General features: G+C 38.3%; 1 protein-coding gene across 1 annotated transcript in view; it reads left to right on the forward strand.

The window, feature by feature from the left end:
- Positions 1-803: 803 nt before the first annotated feature.
- Positions 804-21,018, forward strand: part of LYPLAL1 (lysophospholipase-like 1) — a gene marked incomplete at its 5' end in the record, with an annotated part of 24,632 nt that continues 4,417 nt past the window's right edge. The window contains 2 exons of the mRNA XM_010283141.1: positions 804-903; positions 13,246-13,415. Coding sequence (XP_010281443.1) covers positions 804-903; positions 13,246-13,415 — 270 coding nt within the window. The remainder of the gene's footprint in view (positions 904-13,245; positions 13,416-21,018) is intronic.

Consider the following 21,018-nt stretch of genomic DNA (forward strand, 5'->3'; position numbering starts at 1 on the left):
AAATTGGCTGGTTACAATTTATAAATATACAAAATATGTATATTTGTTTGAAAGGAACACATGCTGTCTGCGTAAGAATTCATCCTGTGTATCTCTTCGTATCTGTTCAATGCGCAGGGGGTTTGACTATAGGCTGAGTTGATAAGACTAGGAAAAAACCACGCTGAGGGTCAGATCTCAATGAGCTTTCAAATGGAACTGTGGGATTAAGGTTTTTGAGGAGCCTGCTAGATATTTTAATCCGAACTCGTCTCTTGAGCACTTTTATAAAATGTTGGGAGTGTTTGACTGATACTTCCCTTAAAGCCTGTGTGTAGTATTAGCATGATTAAATGTGAAGATCCTTTTTATGGCTCTTGACTAGGTTTTGAAGTAGATTAGCATAAAATTCTGTAGTAGAAGTAATTATCTTTTCTAAGGGGAGCAGCAGGTATTTTATCTCGCTTTAAATTGTTCATCAGTATTTTTTTTTTAATCACTGTTATCAGCAAATAAGATAAGTTGCAAATACGAGGTATAAGTCCACGTGCCTGATTAGGAGGTGCTTAAGCTGTTGGATGTAGTAAAGTATTTATTAAACTTATGCTGTGGGCCTCATAAGTAGTCTGTTTCTGGGAAGTTTTGAGTCCATCTTCCTTGGAAGAGGGATTGAGGTTATTCTGAAAGGTTCTTTTCTAGTGTTCTGGAGGATTAACTTTGTGATTTAGAAAACAGGGCAATCTAGTATAAATATATTTGACATTGTATAGTTTTCCTTCTAAATGCACAGAATAATTCTTGTTGTACTCTTCTGTGTGATACAGGTGATACTGGCCAAGGAGCAAGAACATGGATAAAACAAATTTTGAATCAAGACATGGCTTTCCAACATATAAAAGTAATTTACCCAACAGCTCCTGCCAGGTATTATTTAATATATTTTAACTGTAAGATTAAATTATTCCAGTACTGTAAAATACGCTTCTGAATATTGGTACAGACTGTCATAACACTTCCTTCTTCTTTCTCATGTATATGCTTTTTGGCAAAACTGGAGCTCAGCAGTGCCCAGGGATTGTGATTTTAAGTGGGTAAGACTTCTCAGAAGTCACAGTTTCTAATCCAAATTCAAGTATTGTCCTCATAGTATGTTTTCGTCTCCTTGATATGAATAGAAGAAGATATTGCCATGGGTGTTGTAATGGCATTATAGAGGCATGTTCTGGATCACAGTCCTACCTGTATTAACTGTCATAAATTAACAACTAAAATATTCTGTAATATTTGATGTCAGGTTTCAGTTCTGAAAGTAGTTGGTCTTTTTGTCAAGTAAGATGTGAAACATCTTCAGCGGCTGGAGAAAGGACCGGGAATTTAAAATGACACATTTCTTCTAATTTGAATCCTGACCCAACTGTTTCAAAGAGAATTGAATTCAAATTCACTGTGGGCACAAATCTCGTTATTAAATGACAGTACGTGTTTAGTGGTAGGCCAGAAGCACAGATAAAAATATTTACCCCTGGGAATTTGAAAGTTAATGAGGTCAAACCTAAAGGCTAAATATTGGGCACCTACCTCCATATTTAGCTATCTAAAGTCATGGCCATATATTTCAGAGATGTTTAATTTTTCGTAATATAAATTCATTTTTAAGGTGTCTGTGACTAAGTTAGGAAAATGTTTCCTTGAAAGGTAATGGGGCTTAAGTTTCTTTCTGAATTTGTGTGTAAGCATGGATGAATGCTGAAAAGAAAAGGAAATTGTGACATTCTTCACAGACTTTCGAGGTACAGAGGTTTCAAAGTCAGAAAAAAAATTCTTGGAGGTTATAAACAAGTATAATAGCAGATTTTGTCTGGCACTCACTAATACATGAAAAAAAACTTTCCTTGACCATGTATTTTTATGATCTACTTAGGCAGGAAAAGCAATTGAGAGATTGCAGTGTGAATGTACTCACTGTGTTACAGAAAAATCAAACTCGTGGGTGGAAGTCTTTGAAGCAGTGTTTTTTGGGTTACTAGGTAGTGAATGTGATTTTTCTGTAAATAACATGCTCATTACTTCGTTGATGACAGCCTAAAGTGATGGCTAGAGTTATCAGTGGCACATCACACATACGGACGGGCTCCATTTTGTCCCTATCAACACAACAGGTACTGGAGAAATGCAGGAGGTTTTGCTTCTCTATGAAACAATCTTTCTTCACAAGCTACATGCAGTCAGAGCACCTCAGACGACATCTGTTGGGCCAGTGCCTTTTCCATCCTGCTGCACTTCTGGGGTCCAATTCTTTTCTCATTTGTTTTGTTTTCTTTGGGTAATTACAGATGTAAACTATGTATAAATGATTAACCAGCAAGATCTCCTGACTCAAATGAGTGGCATTTATGGGGAATTTGTTTTTATCTTAAAACTTTGGATTTCAGTACTTGGTTAAAGAGATGGGAAGATAGATACTGTTGTAATGAAAATAGGTGAACAGTTAATTCCACTCCTTTTTTAAGTCGGTTACTCTTCTTCTCTAGAGCAATTAGAGGTTGTGCATGAGTTGACTCAGAAGTGGTTTTTAGCAAAACTGTGAAACGTATATGCAAAGAATAAAAAAAATACCCACACTGTTTGTCTTTGACTGGCAATAGCAAGTACACTTGGGAATATTAGTGTACAGCCCTTTGTTCCTGATAAGCACCATTAGCTGACATAGTGAAATGAAACAGATGCCCTTAAGTACAATAACGTTTGCCACAATGCTGAAGTGAAGTTTGTGAAGATACGTGTTATTGGTTGAAACTGAAATAACAGAAGCCTTTACAGACCCATCTCATGTTGTTTGGTATTCAAGTCCAAAACACACTGTGCTTTTTGAAACATTTGCAATGGTTGCTCTCCTTTCTTCCACAGAAAGGAAAAACTTGGCCTAGGACATCCAGACTTAAATGGCAGACATAAAAATAATTTTATCTGATTTAGGAACTTAAATATGTGGTCTGATTTTATATGTTTACGTATATATGTTTTAATAAGAATTCCAAATGCTTCTGGCACCAACGGGGGAGTTCAGCATCCTTGATAATGAGACCTGTAGGTAGACAGATATGGGTCTGCAGATATGCTGAAGAAGGTTCTGATCCAGTCTTTGATTGTGTAGAGGCAGGGCGGTATGCTGGTGGAAAGCTACGCTGATGTGAGTGAGAATCTCTGTGGGTGGCACAACCTGCCACTGCATTGTCAGTTATAGGAGCCGAGTGCAAAGCTTACCAGCAGGTTTTTACACTGATGATGAAATCAAAGAAAAGCTTGAAGTTAGGCAAGACTATACTAGGGTTGCTTGGCTCATACTCTTCTGGCAAAATCCTGTGTTTTCCAGCATAACTCACCACGTATACTTGACGGAGAGAATTCAATGTAGTTATGCCGATAAAAGCAGGTTTGATGATACAACTACAATGCTAGAGACTTTGGCAGGATAAACTGAAGATCAGGAATACCTCTTCACTTTTTTGATGGATAGGATACTGCTGATAGATAGATCTGTAGATTTGGCCTTATACATTCTTCACCTCTATTAGATAGAGTTCTGAAAAACAGTGGAATTCACATTTTTCAACAAAACATTGAAGATTACTTTTTTCCTTTGTGGAGGATGGATGGCGTTCATGTTTACATTTTGTTTAGATTTTTATCTCGGACACTGAAACATACATATTTTAAATTTACTACAACATCAGAGGTTCAGACATGTTTTGATTCAGGAGTCAATATGTTTGAAAACTATTTTGGAAAACCAGCCCAGCATATAATGTAGAAGAATTCTAAAACATATTCTCTGCCTTCATTAGCATTGATGTCAGCAAACAGTAGAGAGGACACTCTTCCATTTTATTGGTAAAAGCAATGGAATGTTACTGAACTACATTTTATAAAACTGGTTTTTACTATTCTCTATAGATGTCTGTAAAAAGTTACACTTCTTTTTAAAAATATTTATTTTCTTTAATCATTTTTAAAATGTGCATGATCTGTGTAGAGAATGATCACCAGATGTCCCCTGGACAGGTAAAGTGTTTGCAGCATTTTGTCATGTTCAGCCCCCATCACTTTGGAAAGTCCTATGAGTCTCATGTTTGTTTGTATCCTGAGTGAAAAATAACAGAATGGAGATAGAAATTTTGAAAGTTTTTTAATAGTAAATTCCACTAAGTAAAATGCTCGTGGTAAAAAGCATGCTTGGATGAAAAAGGGAAAAATATGTGGATTTGAAGTCTCAGTGTGATGTAGTGAGAGTAGTGGCACCTGAATTTGGAATACGTTCGGAAATTAAATGCATGTAGCTGGGGCATGCCAACTTTGCTTTAGAGATGAAAATTTTTAGATGTTGCTTGGAGAGGTCTTGTTTTTTTCCCCTGTAATGTAGGCAACTGGGATACTTAAAAGAACTACCTATTAAAACAAGTTCTCATTTTTATCTAGCTTGCTTTCAAGATCAGCGCTTCTGTACATAAATTAAACTTGTTAAACACAACAGAATTCTATTTCCTCTCCATTGAAATGCAAATACATATCTTTAATTGAAAAAAAAAACCTCAAATTGTAGCCCTAGCAGCTGATGCAATCCCTAAAGCCACGTCTACAGTAATAGTTTTAAAAGAAAGGGTTTCCTTTTTCCTTTTTTATTTGGGTCAGGATGGCTACAGCTTTAAATACTGTTTCAGCTGCTACAACTGTGACTTAAACACTAGCTTTCTATTGAGTTTCTAAATCAGAACTGAATACCACCCAATTTAACCTTTTTTTTTTTAATAGAAAGCGATAGTTTGAATTGGCATTGCAGGAGCTAACGTGGTAAAGTTAAAACCATTTACCCTCTACTTGTTTTTAATAAGTATACCTTACCTTCTATAATTCCCTTCAAAAATCTAGGTCAAAGATTCTTTGCGTTGTCTAGCATTCCATTCTGACAGTCCTTCTCTTTTGTAAGTCAGAAAGTAAACTATAAATACTTCTTGGGCTATTTTGTGGATCTTTTTGACAATCTCTCAACATACCTTTCCATGGCCAATAAGTCTCCATGCAGAGTTTGTTGTCTGCTTTTTTTTTCCCCTAATTTAGTCTAATTTCCCTTGTCCCTAAGTATGTGGCTGGTAAGGACTGCTCAGCATTATACGGCCTGGTACTCCATCCTTTCACCTAAGTTCACATCTTTGCTCAGCTCATGGGTGGAAATGAGTTTCATCTCATCGTAGTCCCCATTTGGCTATATTGCAAAACCACCAGACAGTTTGGCACCGTTCAGCTATACTGGCAGTCTCTACGTTAAGGAGGCCTAGGATTGGAAAAGCAGCAGGGGTACTGCAGGTCAGACTTGAGATGGATTGGCGGAGCAGTGTCGGGGAGCATGCATGGTGCCTATCATACTATTTTTGGCTCAAGCAAATGTTATTAATCCTTCGCTTTTGTGAGCCTTAACCTCATTCATAAATTTAACACAAAGAAGGCTTTTTAGAGGTGGAAGTCTGAGGGACGAATAGAAAAGGCTTTGGTTGGTATCATGGAGTGGTGTCCTGGTTTCAGCTGGGGTGGAGTTGTTTTTTCTTCCTGATAGCTGGTATAGTGCTGTGCTTTGGAGTTGGCATGAGAATAATGTTGATAACACACTGAAGTCTTTAGTTGTGGCTAAGTAGTTGTAGTGCTTATACGAAGCCCAGGACTTTTCAGCTTCCCATGCTCTGACAGTGAGGAGGTGCACAGGCAGCTGGGAGGGGGCACGGCCAGGGGACAGCTGAGCCAGGCTGGCCAAAGGGATATTCCCCACCATAAAATGTCGTGCTCAGTACATAAACTGGAGTTAGCTGGGGGTGGGAATCGCTGCTTGGGGACAGGCTATCGGTACATTCAGGTGGTGAGCAATTGCTGCATTGGGTTGCACTTGTTCTTTTACATTTCTTTGTCAATATTGTTATTATTATCATTGTTGTTTCCTCCTCTCTTGCTGTCCTATTAAACCATTTTTGTCTCAACCCATGAGTGTTTTCTGATTCTCTCCCCCATCCCACAGGGTGAGGGATGGGGGAAGCAAGCTGCTGTGTGGTACTTAATTGCTGGCTGGGGCTAAACCACGACAGGTGGTTCTTTCATCTCCTCCTGTAAGTAGAAATGTAACATATTCTTCATAATAATGATGGGAGCATGCTTGGATAAACTTCATACTGTCCTTTTATTTCTCCTCTTACATTAGTTGAAGAAAAAATATGGATATGAGCACACATCATGCTTACATCATATACTAAATACCATGTGGAATGCAATAAACACTTGTCAGAGGTACTTTAGTCGTGCTTGGGGAAAACAGTAGAACATGATGCCAATAATCTTGGATTTCTAATTTCTTTAACCACATCACACACTTAGACATCCTACCTCCTGTTTTTCTTCTCTCAGCCATTTTCCAATACAGAACAATTGGAGACAGTGATTTTCATATGGCCCCTTCCAGCAAGCAGTTGTAGGGTGCTAAGTTATTTGTCATTCTGTGCTCTTACTTTAAAGGCTTTTCAGGGGTTTCTGTGCTTAGCTAGTGTCATTCATCCACTCTCACTGTTGTTTGCCACCAGCTTGTGAAAGGTACCACTTTGAATCCCAGAGTGTCTTTCAAACCGTGTAATGGAGAACTGATTCAGCTTGGACCCTCGTTCGCCTCTTGCCACTTTCAGTGAATTCATGAAACAGCCACTATGACCTGGTTGCTGAGAAACTGGCAGTGTGTCGAAAAGGTAATTTATGGTCTTCTCAAATATAACATTATTGCCATTTCTCTGATTAGTACAAATCCCCACAATTTACACTCCCTACCTCCCAAAAAAACCCCAAACCAACCCAAGAAACCAACAGAAACAAAGAAACAGAAACAAACTCAGAATTTGTCCTGCTGAGTTTTGTGTCAGCTTCTATTTGTGGCTTCCTTTGTTTTGAATAAATAAGATTTGTCCCAAGTAACAAAAGCTGTCAACATAGTATTTCTTCAAATGACCATTCTGTACTGGCTCAGTTGGCTCTCATTTCAGTCAGTATACATCCAGAACAATTCTTATCAAAAGCATTGCATGTGGTTGAGTGAACAGGCACAGCCTGTTCTGAGGAACAGCCGAAATTATTCCTCATGGAGATGACTCTTGCCTTTTTAAATTTTTTTTAAGTATACTTCCAAGTTTAAGCTGTTTGAATTTCTGACACATCTTGTGCTGTGTTACCATACCACAAAGCTTCATTGTTAAGATGTGTTGAGCCTTGGTTTTAACATAAGACATACTTTGGACTGGAACTTTGAATTATACTTCTGATTTGAATAGGTGGATGCTCTGCCTTCCCTCCCTTTTCTTTTAAAATTTACTTTCTGCTTCAAGCAGACACTGGGAATGAAAGAAACACAGATTTTCTATTGCATTGTACTAGTGTCAGCAGTGAGATTTTGCTAGCAGAGAATTTGGGACTGGGGAGTAACTTTGCTTTCATTGGAAAAACCTGCCATCAGCTTTAAGAGAGTCAAGCCTTGCTTCTAGAACTTAAGCAGTCTGGCAGTGTGCTCTGTAGATTTTCTCAAAGGGATGCATAAACTTCCAGAAGGTAGCATTACAGTGTCTCATGTGACTGTGCCTCCTAACTGAGAGGAGATGGGTTTGGGAAGGAAGCAAAAGTGAGGATTTCAAAAATTTTGATCTTTCTCTTTCTTTCTTTGAATCTTGAAGCATAACTTCACTACAAATTCCCAGTTCTGTCTGACATCTCAGGAAGTTCTGTCTGGAACTTCAAGAAAGCTGTAAACCACCACCCGTAGTCTGGGGTTTATGTGGCTGCATTAGCAAGGTGATCATAGCACCGAGTGTGGAGGCAGTAATACAATTGTGCATCAGGATAAAAGTTGGGGGAAAGATATTTACTATTTATCAATGTGCTGTCTGCTACTCTTGTGCTTCTTATTTAAAGCAGCTAGTAGTGCTGACTTGTCTTTTAACATAAAACATTGTACAGGAACAGTGATTTATTGGATAACAAACAAAAACACCTGTAGTTTCATGTGATCACTATGCTGATAGCATCATTTTGGATATAAACTTGGCATGTTTTTAGATCTGAATTTGAACCTTGTGTAGCATCATTTGGTTGCTCTCCACTTCCATTAATTTAAGATAATGTCAAACTACTTAGCACAATTCTAAACATGATTAAGAAGGTCTAGGGTATATAATTCATGCTCCAGGAAGGTGGAAAACGATGGTGTTATTGCTTCCTGCTTTCATTATATTTTGATAGTTAATACCTAACTCACATTATCAGAAGCTAACCTATCTTTGGTTTGTGAAAATTTGAATGATCTGTATTACTTCGAAACTTTGCAGTGAAATCAACAGTGACAATTACTTCTATTTGAATACATGTTTAAAAGATTGGAAGGATGATAAATACTTACAGAGATATTGCAGAATATATTTTCTTTTTAATACATTCAAATATTGAGAGTGTAGGATCTTCTTGAAACTGCAGTGTCATGAAAGAAGTATATGTGTAAGGAAAAAAACTGTAGATCAATGCACACCCTTAAAAACTAAGACCTATAAAGTAATTGGAAAAAATGGTCCAGAGTGATTTGAGGATGTTGGGAAGAGTTTTAAAGATTCTTTTTCTCAGGGTGCCTGCAGTTTCTTAAATGCTGTTTGATATTAGCCATGTCTCGTCTATGTTTTCTTTTCTCTTTATTTTTAAAAGTTGAGAGTTAGTTCAATTTGTAGAAAACTTTGCTTCAAAAGTCTCTTAAAAATGGGTACAAGTTTGGAAGTCGGATATACCCAGAGATATAATTCTTGTTTCTTGTTTTTCTATGTGGATTTGAATCTTATGCATGCTCCAGAGCAAGCAAAACAAAAATGCCTTTTAAAACTAAACAAACAACAGCAAACAATGCATACAACTTGGTGGGCTATATGTTTTCATTCCAAGTTTCAACAGCACACATTTTAGAGACATGGAGCTTTATTTTTAGCATAACTTAAAAAACAATAAAGAAAGTGAGGCACAGAGGAAAAAAAACATTAGGACTAATGTTACGAGTTTTAATTAAACTTAGGAAAGCAAAAAATCTAAACTTACAGCTGACTCTTTGGTCTGACACTGTCCTTAACTGACCACGCTGATCTTACCGGATGGAGTTTTCAACTCTGTTTCTTTGCTTTTGTGTATTTCAGTCCAGCTTCTTGTGTCACTGTAACATAGGGATTTTTAATTTTTTTTTTCTTTTGTGGTTTAATTGTATGAAAAAATTTTATGCTGTATTCTTGGAGCTGTACAAATGGTTCCATGCCAAACATATTTGTTTACCGTGGTAATGTCTGAGTTGTAGTGTGCCAGCTAATAAAGGGATTTATTTAAGGAACAAGGTGAATGACTAAAACAGATGGGCCAGTTGGGTGAACCATTAAAAGAATCTTACTTCTCATCTTTATGTAAAGGTTATTTTTAATGCATTTCAGAGAAATCAAGAGTGGTTGCAAGGATGTTTCTGAGACAGCTGAAAGCACCTTGTCCATTTGCTTGGGGGTCTTCTCTTACGGGCTTAAGAGACATTAGTCTTTCATCTATCTGTATATAAATAGCTGAATCTATGTCGAAGAATTTCTTCATCATCTATCTTGAAGAATTTGCAAAGACGGCAGGTACAAGTCCTGAGTTTTGATGCCTGATCAAGTATTATAATCTCATAATGGATTTTATCCTGTTTATAAAGTGTATGATTCTGTCTTTCAGTTGTGGGGAAACATGTTTTAATATTTCTGTAATATAATACAAATATGTATCTTCATTCCATGGGAATCCTGGGTCAGCCTGCTGTAATAATACTAAAACAGTGCACATGAAATATAAGGTGCTCTGGTTTTACTAGAAAATAAAGCATTCTGGCTTCTAGGCATTTTAACCAGGATTGATGTAAAAGTGTTTGAGAGAGAAGCTAAAAACATGAATTAAATGCTGTTTGCACAAGTGCTTAGTCTGTTGTACATCACATTGTCCAAGTGACTTCGAGAAACCCCACTGATTCCACTGTTGTTGATATTTTTGACTGGAATGTTTCCTCTTAGAATTTGGAAGGCTTTTGTGAAGTAGAGATTTATAAACTTGTTTCTTAGGTGTTGATCAATTCATTTGGGAAGAATCTTGGAGACAGTGGTAATACTAAAGAGAAGTTAACAAAAAAAAAGGCAAAAGCATTTTAATAACTTTTTCTTAAATTTAGCTTTACTTTGTTGGGTGTACAAAATATTTCCACTGAATTTGCTTTAATTTAGTAGTTATCTTTTTTTAATAGACAAGTAAGGGCTAACTTGAAAAAAAAAAATTTGTTAATTCTGGTGCTTAAGTATATGGTTTGTTTTGAATTAAGCAAATGAGGGACTATTTAAGGCACACACTGTACTAAAGTTGGCCATATACTTTTATGCCATTTTGAATAACAGTAGACTTGTGGTTTTTAGGTACTCATTCCTGAAGCTGTGCTCAAAAAGATGGAACAGTGCAGTCTGTCTGTACCTGTCTGTTGCTGTTTGTTTGCCTCTTTCTCTATATTTGATTTTCTAGCTTTTAAGTCATGGACCTTACTTCATGTTCGTGACACCAGACAGAACAACATCTGTGTTCTCTCATTTTGACACCCACCTCCCAGAAGGAGCATCTGAGGAATGACAGGCCTGTCAGTCTGACCTCTATGCCAGGAAAGGTTATAGAGCAGATCATCTTGAGTGCCATCATGTGGCACATAAAGGACACCCAGGTGATCAGGCCCAGTCAGCATGGATTTATGAAAGGCAGGTCCTGCTTGACGAAACTGAATTCCTTCCATGACAAGGTGACCCACTTAGTGGGTGATGAAAAGGCTGTGGATGTTGTCTACCTAGACTTTAGTAAAGCCTTTTGCACTGTTTACCACAACATTCTTCTGGAGAAACTGGCTGCTCATGGCTTGGATGGGTGTATTCTTCACTGGGTGAAAAACTGGCTGGATGTCTGCGCCCAAAGAGTTGTGGTGAATGGAGTTAAATCCAGTTGGCAGCTGGTCACAAGTGGTGTTCCTCAGGGCTCAGTATTGGGGCCCATTCTGTTTAATACCTTTATCAATGATCTGGACGAAAGGATCAAGTGCACCCTCAGTGAGTTTGCAGATAACACCAAGTTGGATGGGAGTGTTGATCTCTTTGAGGGAAGGAAGGCTCTAAAGAGGATCAATGGGCTGAGGCCAACTGTATGAGGTTCAATAAGGCTCAGTGATGGCTCCTGCACTTGCGTCACAACAACCCCATGCAACACTACAGGCTTGGGGAAGAGTGGCTGGAGAGCTGCCCAGAGGAAAAGCACCTGGGGGTGTTGGTCAACAGCGCACTGAGTGTGAGCCAGCAATGTGCCCAGGTGGCCAAGAAGGCCAATAGCATGCTGGCCTGTATCAGAAACAGTGTGGCCAGCAGGAGTAGGGAAGTGATTGTCCCCTGTACTCGGCCCTGGTGAGGCCACACCTCAAATACTGTGTTCACTTTTGGGCCCCTCACTACAAGAAGGATGTTGAGGTGCTTAAGCATGTCCAAAAAAGGGCAATGAAGCTGGTGAAGGGTCTAGAGGACAAGTCTTATGAGGAGCTGCTGAGGGAACTGGGGTTGTTTAGACTGGGGAAAAGGAGACAGAGGAGACCCTACTCTCTACAACTACCTGAAAGGAGGTTTTCGGGAGGTTGGTCTCTTCTCCTGACTAACAAGCGATAGGACAAGAAGAAATGGCCTCAGGTTGCTCCAGGGAAGTTTTAGATTGGATATTGGGAAACATTTCTTCACTGAAAGGGTTGTCAAGCATTGGAACAGGCTGCCCAGGGAAATGGTTGAGTCATCATCCCTGGAGGTATTTAAAAGATGTGTACATGTGGTGCTTAGGGACATGGTTTTGTGGTGGACTTGGCAGTGCTAGGTTAATGGTTGGACTGGATGATCTTAAAGGTCTTTTGCAACCTAAATGATTCTATGACTTGTGTAACTGAGTAACGCAAATATTATACTGCCTCTTGTATGTTCCTACTAGTGGCAGTATTTCTGGTTTAGAAATAGCCATTTACATATGTGAAGCCTCTCTGGTATTAATAAAGGCAGAATTTCTTCCTTCATTAAGAATAACAGTGACTTTCTCATTTTAGGTTATTTGTGGTTTTGTTTAATCCTAGTACTGAAAAAAATCCAGAGCGAACACAGAAGTCAATGTTTGCATTTTCAGTGGCTTCCCATCCAGACAAATTTATCAAAGGCTGGCTGTTTGTAGGCAATGATTGTAATCTGATCTGAGCTCATCTGAGTTTAAGTAAAAATGAAAAATGTGACCCTTGATTAAACACTGCAATTAAGGATTTTAGGGGGCTTGGTTTTGCGATGAAGCATTGATCTCATAGCAGTATGTTTGGTATTAAATTGTAGAGCCATTGCAAGGCAATTAGATCACCTTTCTTGGGATTTCAGGGCTCTATTCATCATCTTTATTTAAAAACAAAGAAAAAACTGCTTTGAATTGTAGCTTACTTGATTATCTGAGGTTTGGGTAGCGTTTTAATGCACTTAAAATACTAATCTGACAACAGAATATTACGGCAGGTGGCAGTATCATGTCTCTAACTTAGGTCTATGCACCAATCCAGTAAGCACATGGCATTTCTTTCAGTTATTTTTATGAGATACCTACACCATTAAGGTGAGGATTGCTGTATTTATTTAAGAAAAAAAAAATTTACAGAAGGAATAAGTTTTTGTAAATACCTAGAGGTTCATAATACCTATGTCCTGTCAGTTTCGACAAGAATAGGACAACTGAATCCCATAAAATTAGCTCCTGCAAAGCCGTATTGTTTAGCGGTTACTTTTGGTTTGTCCTATTCCAAGGTGGATTTCAAGCCTAACTTTGTTTAGTATTAAGAACCTCTCAACACTGTTAAAAGCCTGATCAACCTTGACATTGAACTGACTGAAACTTGCATTTTACGTAGCTTCCAAAATGCTGTCTTCATTCTTGAAGGACCATGTTTTGAATGCAAGGAAATGCAATGTGACTGCTTGTAAATTGAGTTAGACCTGAAAGAGGTTCCTTCTCTCCTTTGCTGGATACTGAATTGTTTTTATTTATCAGGTGTGCTGAAGGCTTCTGATCTTACAGTTGGTTAATCATTTGTTTTATTTCTTTCCCCCACTGCAGGCCATATACACCTATGAAAGGAGCTTTTTCCACTGTGTGGTTTGACAGGTATAAGATCTCTAATGACTCTCCAGAACACACTGAAAGTATTGATTCTATGTGCCGGAGACTTACAGACTTGATCAACGATGAGACTAAAAACGGCATTGCAAAGAATAGGATCCTCATAGGTAAGAGAGACTTATTTTTAATGTGTTTATTTTAACGATTTTTAATTGTTAGCAGACCATCTACTTTGAATTTACTCCATCCTGAAAGCTCATGAGCATGCCTTGCAACTGCTGAACAGCATCTTCAGCAGCCAATTCTCAAGAATATTGAATCATTATTTAAAAACATATCAGGTGGGGAATGTGGCTAACTGTAAGCAGTGTCCTCAAAAAATGTAACTTAAAACTGGTTTTATTGTAAATAGTAATTTGTAATCATTATTTAAAATACAGAGCGGGCAGTGATTTACTTTAAAAGGTATATATTTTTACTATTTCCTTTTAGCCCTTTTCAAGTATAGAGAAGCATACTTTCCCAAAATTACTTATATTTTTTAGAGTGGAGATGTAGCATGTAAATAACCATAAGCTTTTCCTTACTGCTCTAATCATTCTGGGTTAAGTTATTTCACAGGGAAGAAATTTGCATGTTACGCTTCACTAAAGATTAACACTTGCTAACAAATGAAGTATTAGCTGTTCATCTGTGTCTCTCTTCCTGTCCCTCTTAATTTCCAGAAACTTCCAGTAACTTTCAAGCTACTTCTGTTAAATATAGTGGGATATTGAGGGATGGGAGTTGAGGGCAATGGAGTAACCTATGTCGCAGATGGAATGAGAATTCACGAGTTCTATCCTATCCCTAGACCACAAACTATTTCAGGTTGGGGAAAAAATTCTTAATGTGGGAACTTATAAGTTTATGGCCAACTGAATCATGCCATCAAAATCCTGCATGGTAGAGCCACTAGCATTCAGCCTGCGTGTTTTCTTGGTCCAGCCCCATGTTGCTCTTTGAAGGCCTCTGTTTACTTTCCCTTTCTGGCTCATTGCCTTGGCTGCAGAGTGCATTGTTTTGGATGGCTGTCAGCACCATCTCTTTGATCTGTCTTTCCTGTGTTATACCTGCTGGCTTGGAAACAACTGAAGAAGCACAGGTGCTTTTCTGTAGGGTGGACTGGGAGATGTTCTGTGTACAGATCCAACTTGCTAGTAGGCGTTTCTCCTTTCTCTTTAGCCTTCAAAATTAGAACTAGTGAGGCTGTGGAGTATGAAAGTTGTTTTACAGGTCATAAGCAGAGTAAGGAAGTTGCTATGCACAAATTGTTTCAGCCCGTAAATTCTTTGGAAGTCCCCATCTCTGTGTATTTGCATTCCTCATCTGTAACTCAGAAATAGACTTATTTTCTCACTCAGAGCTTTGATTTAAGCCTTCTAGAGTAAGGCACTGTTTCCTTGCCTCTGTGACAGAGACTCCATGCCTACATTCTCACAGCTGAATCTAATATTCGTGTAACAAACAAAAATAAGGCAGCCCTGAATTGGGCCCATCCAAAGTGCAGAAGGGACCCATGTAGATGCATAAGAAATTTGCTAATGGAAAATGAATTGTGTCACTTGTGGCAGCACAAGATTAAGTGTTCTTCCATGAGGACTTTGTGCCTTCGCCGCACTGGTTTTGATGATTAACCAGCTGTTGATGCAATGGAGAACGAAGCTGAGAGATCCTGTAAGGTTTCTGTGCATAAAGGCTGGGTTTAGTGTCAGTTTGGGTCAGCCTAGTGTGACATTCTTAGTTGTTTTAGATGGGACTTTGTGCAAATAATGCCCATCTTCTGGCATTGTCTCTTACAGGAAATTAGAAATTCTGTAAAGGCATCTGGCAGCTTTATAACATTTTTGATCAAAGGAGGATATAAGGCCAGGGTTTGGTTATGAAAATGTAGTCAGTATATCTGCACCAAACTGGACCCTCCACTGGAGAAGTAGAAATGGGTGACCTGAATGTTTTTCTGAGTTGGGGCAGATAGGCGTGCAGGAGATAATGAAAGATACAGTCACTTGCTTAGAATGTCAAAGAACTAAATCATGTCAGATCTTGTTAAATTCCTATTTGAAGAAGTCAGGAATGTTCATCTGGTACAAGAAGAGGAAGTTTGTGGTAATGAGTGGGAAGCAGACGGTGGATTTGAGAGTGCTGGTGTGATAGAGTTCAAGGGGACAGTCTTCTTGAGGTGAAGGGAAAGACTATTAGAGCAGAGGAAACCACAGTGAAATGTTGTTATGAATATTTCCCCGGTGCATTCAGTGATGTGGTATCGTGTTGGAGATCTGCAATGGGAATACTGATACGTATCTTATTATAGAAAATAGAAACAACATAGTTGAGAGAAGAGACTGGAGGACTAGAGATTTTGTGAAGAGCAGTGGGGACCTTTTCAGGTAGGTCACAGCAGCCAAGAGAGCAGAGCAGTTGCATGAAGAGAGAGTTACAGGGAATGAGATGGTTGTTAAAGGGTTAAGGAGAACTGGCTTGTGGGACTGTCTATTTTTTAATGAGTGGGAGTTTTAATGAGTGGAAAGAAAACAAAATGAGTATGAGGAGGGTAACAAGATTGAAGGTTATGGTTTTATATGGAATAGCAGACTAGAAATTACAGGCTGAGGATGAGTGTCAGATATTGTTAGATGAGGGCGAGCAAGGTGTTAGGCAAGCAGGAAGGTGGGTAGCTGCTGACAGCTCAGAGGTGTGGCATAAGAAAGCAAGATCTGAGGGAGTACTGTGCAAAGGAGAGCGAGTGGGAAGAGAGGGGAAGCAGCAGCAGGCTCTCCAGCCATGGAAAATGAGAAGCCCAACACCTGGTGTTCTGGGGGATGATTCTACTTCTGGAGCCATTCAGACTTTCCACAAGGCTCAAGATTGTGGGTACAGTAAGATCAATTTGTTCTGAAAGAAATTATAGCCTGTGCTGTTTGTTTCGGTAGCACAGTTAGTTCTGGAATCCCCAAGTGGCTGTAGGGCAGAACTCAAAGCTAGGGATGGAGTCCAGGTTGTGCAATGCCACTCCTCTTTTTCTATATCAAGAAAAATACTGGTGCAGCCTTGTTTTTAACAGCTGCATTCTAAAGAATTAAATTACTTAATTCACTGAAAGTAAGTAAAGTCTTATTATTAAAACCTCCATATCAATGTAGTGTAACTACCAGCACACAGTCATACACAGATCATCTACCCATTCCTATTTCCTGATGGTTTCAGGAGTTGCTTACTTGCTAATACAGAAGTCTTTTGAAGGAGGTAGACTTCTGGTTCATTAAGGTTTATTTCCCCTGACCTTGAAGGAGGAAGGAAGACTGGCTGCAATATATAATTATTCAAAAATAATTATATCATCCCCAGAATTGGATAGTGGAAGTCACTTTTTAGCCAAACATTCCTGTTGAGTTACTCTTGCTGGGCTTCCGGGCTAAAGCACTTCTCGAAAATTATCCTGTAAGTAGGTTTATATTGACTTTGGAGATAAGAGGTTGATAAAATTAGTCAAATTCTGACACTTGGAGCTTTGATAGTATCCCTTCTTAAAAACTGCATGTATTCCTTTATAAATGCCTGATTTCATTGCTAAATTAGCTAAACAAGCAAATAACCACAGTTTGAAATGTGGGACAATAACTTCTTTTTCTAGTTAAAGCTGAGTTGGTTTTTCAGGTGGTGGTGGTTTTGCTTTGTTTTGTTTTCTTCTGGCTGTTTTTTGGTGTTGTGTTTTGGGTTTTTTTTAACTGCTTCCATAGTGATAGTGCACTATAAAGCAACTCCACTTCAGTGGAAATTGGCAAAGATTTCAACAATCTTGTTCAAGAACATGTTAGAAGCTCTTGAAAGAAATAGGCACTTCACACTTGGAGCGTTTGAACAGTGCTCACTTTAGTCAACTACACTTCGGTGAAAGGCAGTCTTTTTGTTCTCTCTTTTTTTGTTCTTAATTTAGCACGGCTTTCCTACTTTTACAGGTCACTTTTTGTGTAGCGCAGAAATGCTGATCCAAGCGTGTTGGTCTCTGCCACCTGTAGTCACTTGTGTAAGCAGCCAGTGAAAATAAACTTTCCATAACAGTCCTGTAGATTTGACTGTATGCCAGAAAACACATGCATGATTCCTGACCCCTTGTACTGTAACAATAACACAAGACACACAACCACTTTTTGTTTATTGCTAGACTTCTTACATAGCTACTGAACCATGGTGGAAGTAACATGAAAGCTCTGTGCTTCTTGTAAATATTAGCGTTTCCATCTCTCTCAGTGTGTGTGAGAATGGGATGAGGAGGAAACAGCTTGGCTTTGACATCCCAGAGAAAGAGGATTCTGTAAATATGGGAAGATAAAAAAATCAAAAGTAAATTGTTAAAATGTTGGGCACACTACTTCACCTGCAGTCTTGGTGGTTTATGTCTTTGGCTTCTAAGCCTTTTGCTGTCATTCATCATATCTTCTCTATTCTGTCTTTATTAGGAAAGCGTTGCCTTTCATTTAAAGGCACTTACTATCTTGCTCTCACAGAGAAAATTCATGGTTTTATAGTGCCATTTGTCACTGCAATTCAAATGAGATTTCTCTTTCTGTACCACCCATTATGTGGCTTTGTGGTTTATCTAAATTATGCCTATAAGATGCTGGGCTCAAAGCAGTAATAATACCAGCAAACATTTCATTAATTTTCAGCGTGTCAGTGTAAATTTGCATTGCATCTGTACTTCAGGGAACGGGTTTTCTCCTTTTGTTTGTTTGCACCTAAACTGTCCATTTATTTTTCCTTTGGATCTCTACTACTCTTCTTACTCCCTGATGTGCAAGCGAGAGATGTTAACAAATGCATGTTTCAGTTTCCTTGATATATCATTCAGTAGGAGGTACAAATGCTAATAATTTAACAAGAGACTAGGATCCACCACTTGGCACTTTGTTTCCCAGCTCTTGATAGTGTGGGTCTTGGAAAGGTGGCATATTCTCAGTTTTGATCTGCATGGTGAATGACAAGCTTAGCAAATGATAGTGAAGATTAAGAGTAAATAGGGCTCACAGCAGTAAAACCAAAAATAATTGTCATGCTATTGTCATCACATATTATTATCAGATGATGGCTTTGGGAAGAAAATAATTATAAAATGAATCAAATTCTGATTTTTTCAGCCTGAGTAGAAATATCTTCAAGAAATGCCTGAATTCAGTGCAAAGTTAAATGGATGGATGGGCTTTTAGAATGCTTGAGTCATGTGTAGATATGCCACAGGGTGCACATTAACCTGTACTTTCTTCACAGTTGTGCCTTACAGGATCATAGGAGAGTGAAGCTTAACAATGTTCGCAAATCCATCTTCATGTGTCAGTGCAGGTTCAGCTCTGTTTAGGCAGATTGATTTTCTGATTTGTTCTAAAAGATCTCCATTAGTGGAAGGTTCACAGGAACAGGTGGCCTTGGAAAGCTGTGCTTCACTATTCTTCACTTTAAAGCGCCTACTTTCTAGTTTCTTTTCTGTGATTCAGTTTAAAATAGTGAGTACCATGAGCATAAAGAACAGGTTATGTTCTTCCTTTTTTCCATGTTAGGTATTTATTCTGACTGTAAAAATGACAGGTAAGTGTTGCAGCAGGGCTGTGCTGTCATCCTCAGAAACAACCAAGAAAACACTAGGTAAATAGCAAGCCATAGATTTGATAGAGTAATGTCTTTGTAAAAATTGATTTGGGACTTTTCATGGATTTTGTTTTCCTTCTAGTGCTGAAAGTTATGATTCCTTAGGTACACATGTTAGGTTCCCCTCTACCACCCATATCAATTGAAAATAAAACCATAACTGGTTCTGTTTTTACTGCAAGTTGATACATTAGAAACTATTGTATACCTATTTTTACAAGAAAGCAGTAAAACTTGTACCACTTAATTATGCACTTCAAAATGTGTTTTGGCTGGTGAGAATGCTGGATAGCAAATTGATTCATGCTTCTAATAAGAGGAAGCTGGTTCAGCTAGTCAAGGGAAGTAGCCTTTGTTCTTGTAAAGCCTCTCAGCTACTGAGTAACAAACAGAATAAAAAGGCTATCAAGGGTTGAAACCATTCATTGCAGTTCTGCTGGTGTGTAAGGTTGGTGTTTAGTGACATTTCATGAATAGATTAAAAGGACAAAATCACTGCTATGAGGAAACTCACTTGAGACAAAGTACATGTTTCAGCACTTACACAGGAGCAGGGTTCAGGGAGTTCTGTGGAGAAGGGAATTTGCTGTTCCACTGGCATTTGTACTCTGCTGGTATTCATATATGAACACTGTTAAATGTATATAATACTTCCATTCATGGATGAAAAAGGAAGGTCAAAACAAAGTCAGCTGCTTTGCAGATGATGTGTAGAACAAGGTTTTGCCGTTACCATTAATAGAAGGTAAATCACAGAAAGTACCTAGGGAGAGCAGAAAGTAAACTGAAATGCAGCTTTAGGGAAAAATTCCTGGTAACAAACTGATTAAAGTAACTTCAAGTTGAAATATCTAAAGAAAGGAGTAACTGAGAATGAAAAATGCTGGGAGAATGGAAAGAAAATCAGGCAAGAGTATGTTATGTATTGTGATGATAACAGAATGGGCAAAGACAATTTCTAACTGTGCTGGTGTAGCCTTATACAACAGAATAGTATTTGTCTCTGGTGCTGTGCTGGCACAGGCACTGTATGCTGTAGCATTCATCTCTTGCCCCTTGTTACCAAAGCTTTACTGACAAATTTGAAGAAATAAAGGGAAGATGCAGAACAACTACTAATGAGAAAGTAGTGGAGAAATAATGCTTAAAATAAACACCCCAAAACCCAACCCTACACCCAAATTTGAAGACTTTTCAAGTCTGGGGTTTAGCTTCTCTGCTTCCTCTTTTGGTTCTGTGCTGTAATGAAGCAGCTTCTACTGCTGCCACTCAGACTCATGTGAGAAGAGCTCAAGGTCTGTCTCCGCAAGGAGCAGGAGATCTCTACTCAATGCACATGGTAGAATTCATGCACTAAATGTGATTGATAACTAAAATTTGTTTCCTATGGCTGTGATTCCTAGTGTGGAAAACAGCTTTGATCACTTCTTAAAATTAAAATTTTTATAATTTAAAATTATACTGCGAAGACCAAAAAAGTGATCTGCTTTATTGTTTCCTAAGTCCATAATCATCTATAACAAATTACTAAGGCATTTTACAGCCAGATCAATATGACTCAGGAAGCAATCAGCAATGTCAAACCTGTTTTTATTAGAGATGTGTTTTTTCTATAAAGAAGAATGAATACCTAAAGAGGTTTCTGAACTCAAGAATAGGTCATTGCAGGCACTAAAGTGGAGCATGAGGGAGAAGGCAGGGTTTTTAGCATTCTCTCATGTATACAGGACGCAATAAAGAAATCTTTGTGCCAGATAATAAAGTCAGTAATTTTCTCTGATACAAACCCAAACATTGTTAGACCAAATACAAAGAAATTAGTAAAGCTGAAGTTTGACAGTAGGTAAATATTTAGTTTCCTGAACTTGATGTAATGTTGAAATGTCATCATGGACCAGATTATCATTTTGGACAGATACAAATGAGGAGCAAATTAATATAAATCGAGATTTTTAGCAGAAGTGAACTCAAGGTTTTATACAAACATTTTGATGTTTAAAAGGCTCCTAAGGCCATTTACAAGCTCTGGAAAGACGGTTTTATCACGAAAAATGGCAGTTGTGATGAGGGTTTCTATTTTATTCAGCA

The sequence above is a fragment of the Phaethon lepturus genome, unplaced genomic scaffold, assembly GCF_000687285.1.
Source record: "Phaethon lepturus isolate BGI_N335 unplaced genomic scaffold, ASM68728v1 scaffold1653, whole genome shotgun sequence".
NCBI lineage: Eukaryota > Metazoa > Chordata > Aves > Phaethontiformes > Phaethontidae > Phaethon > Phaethon lepturus.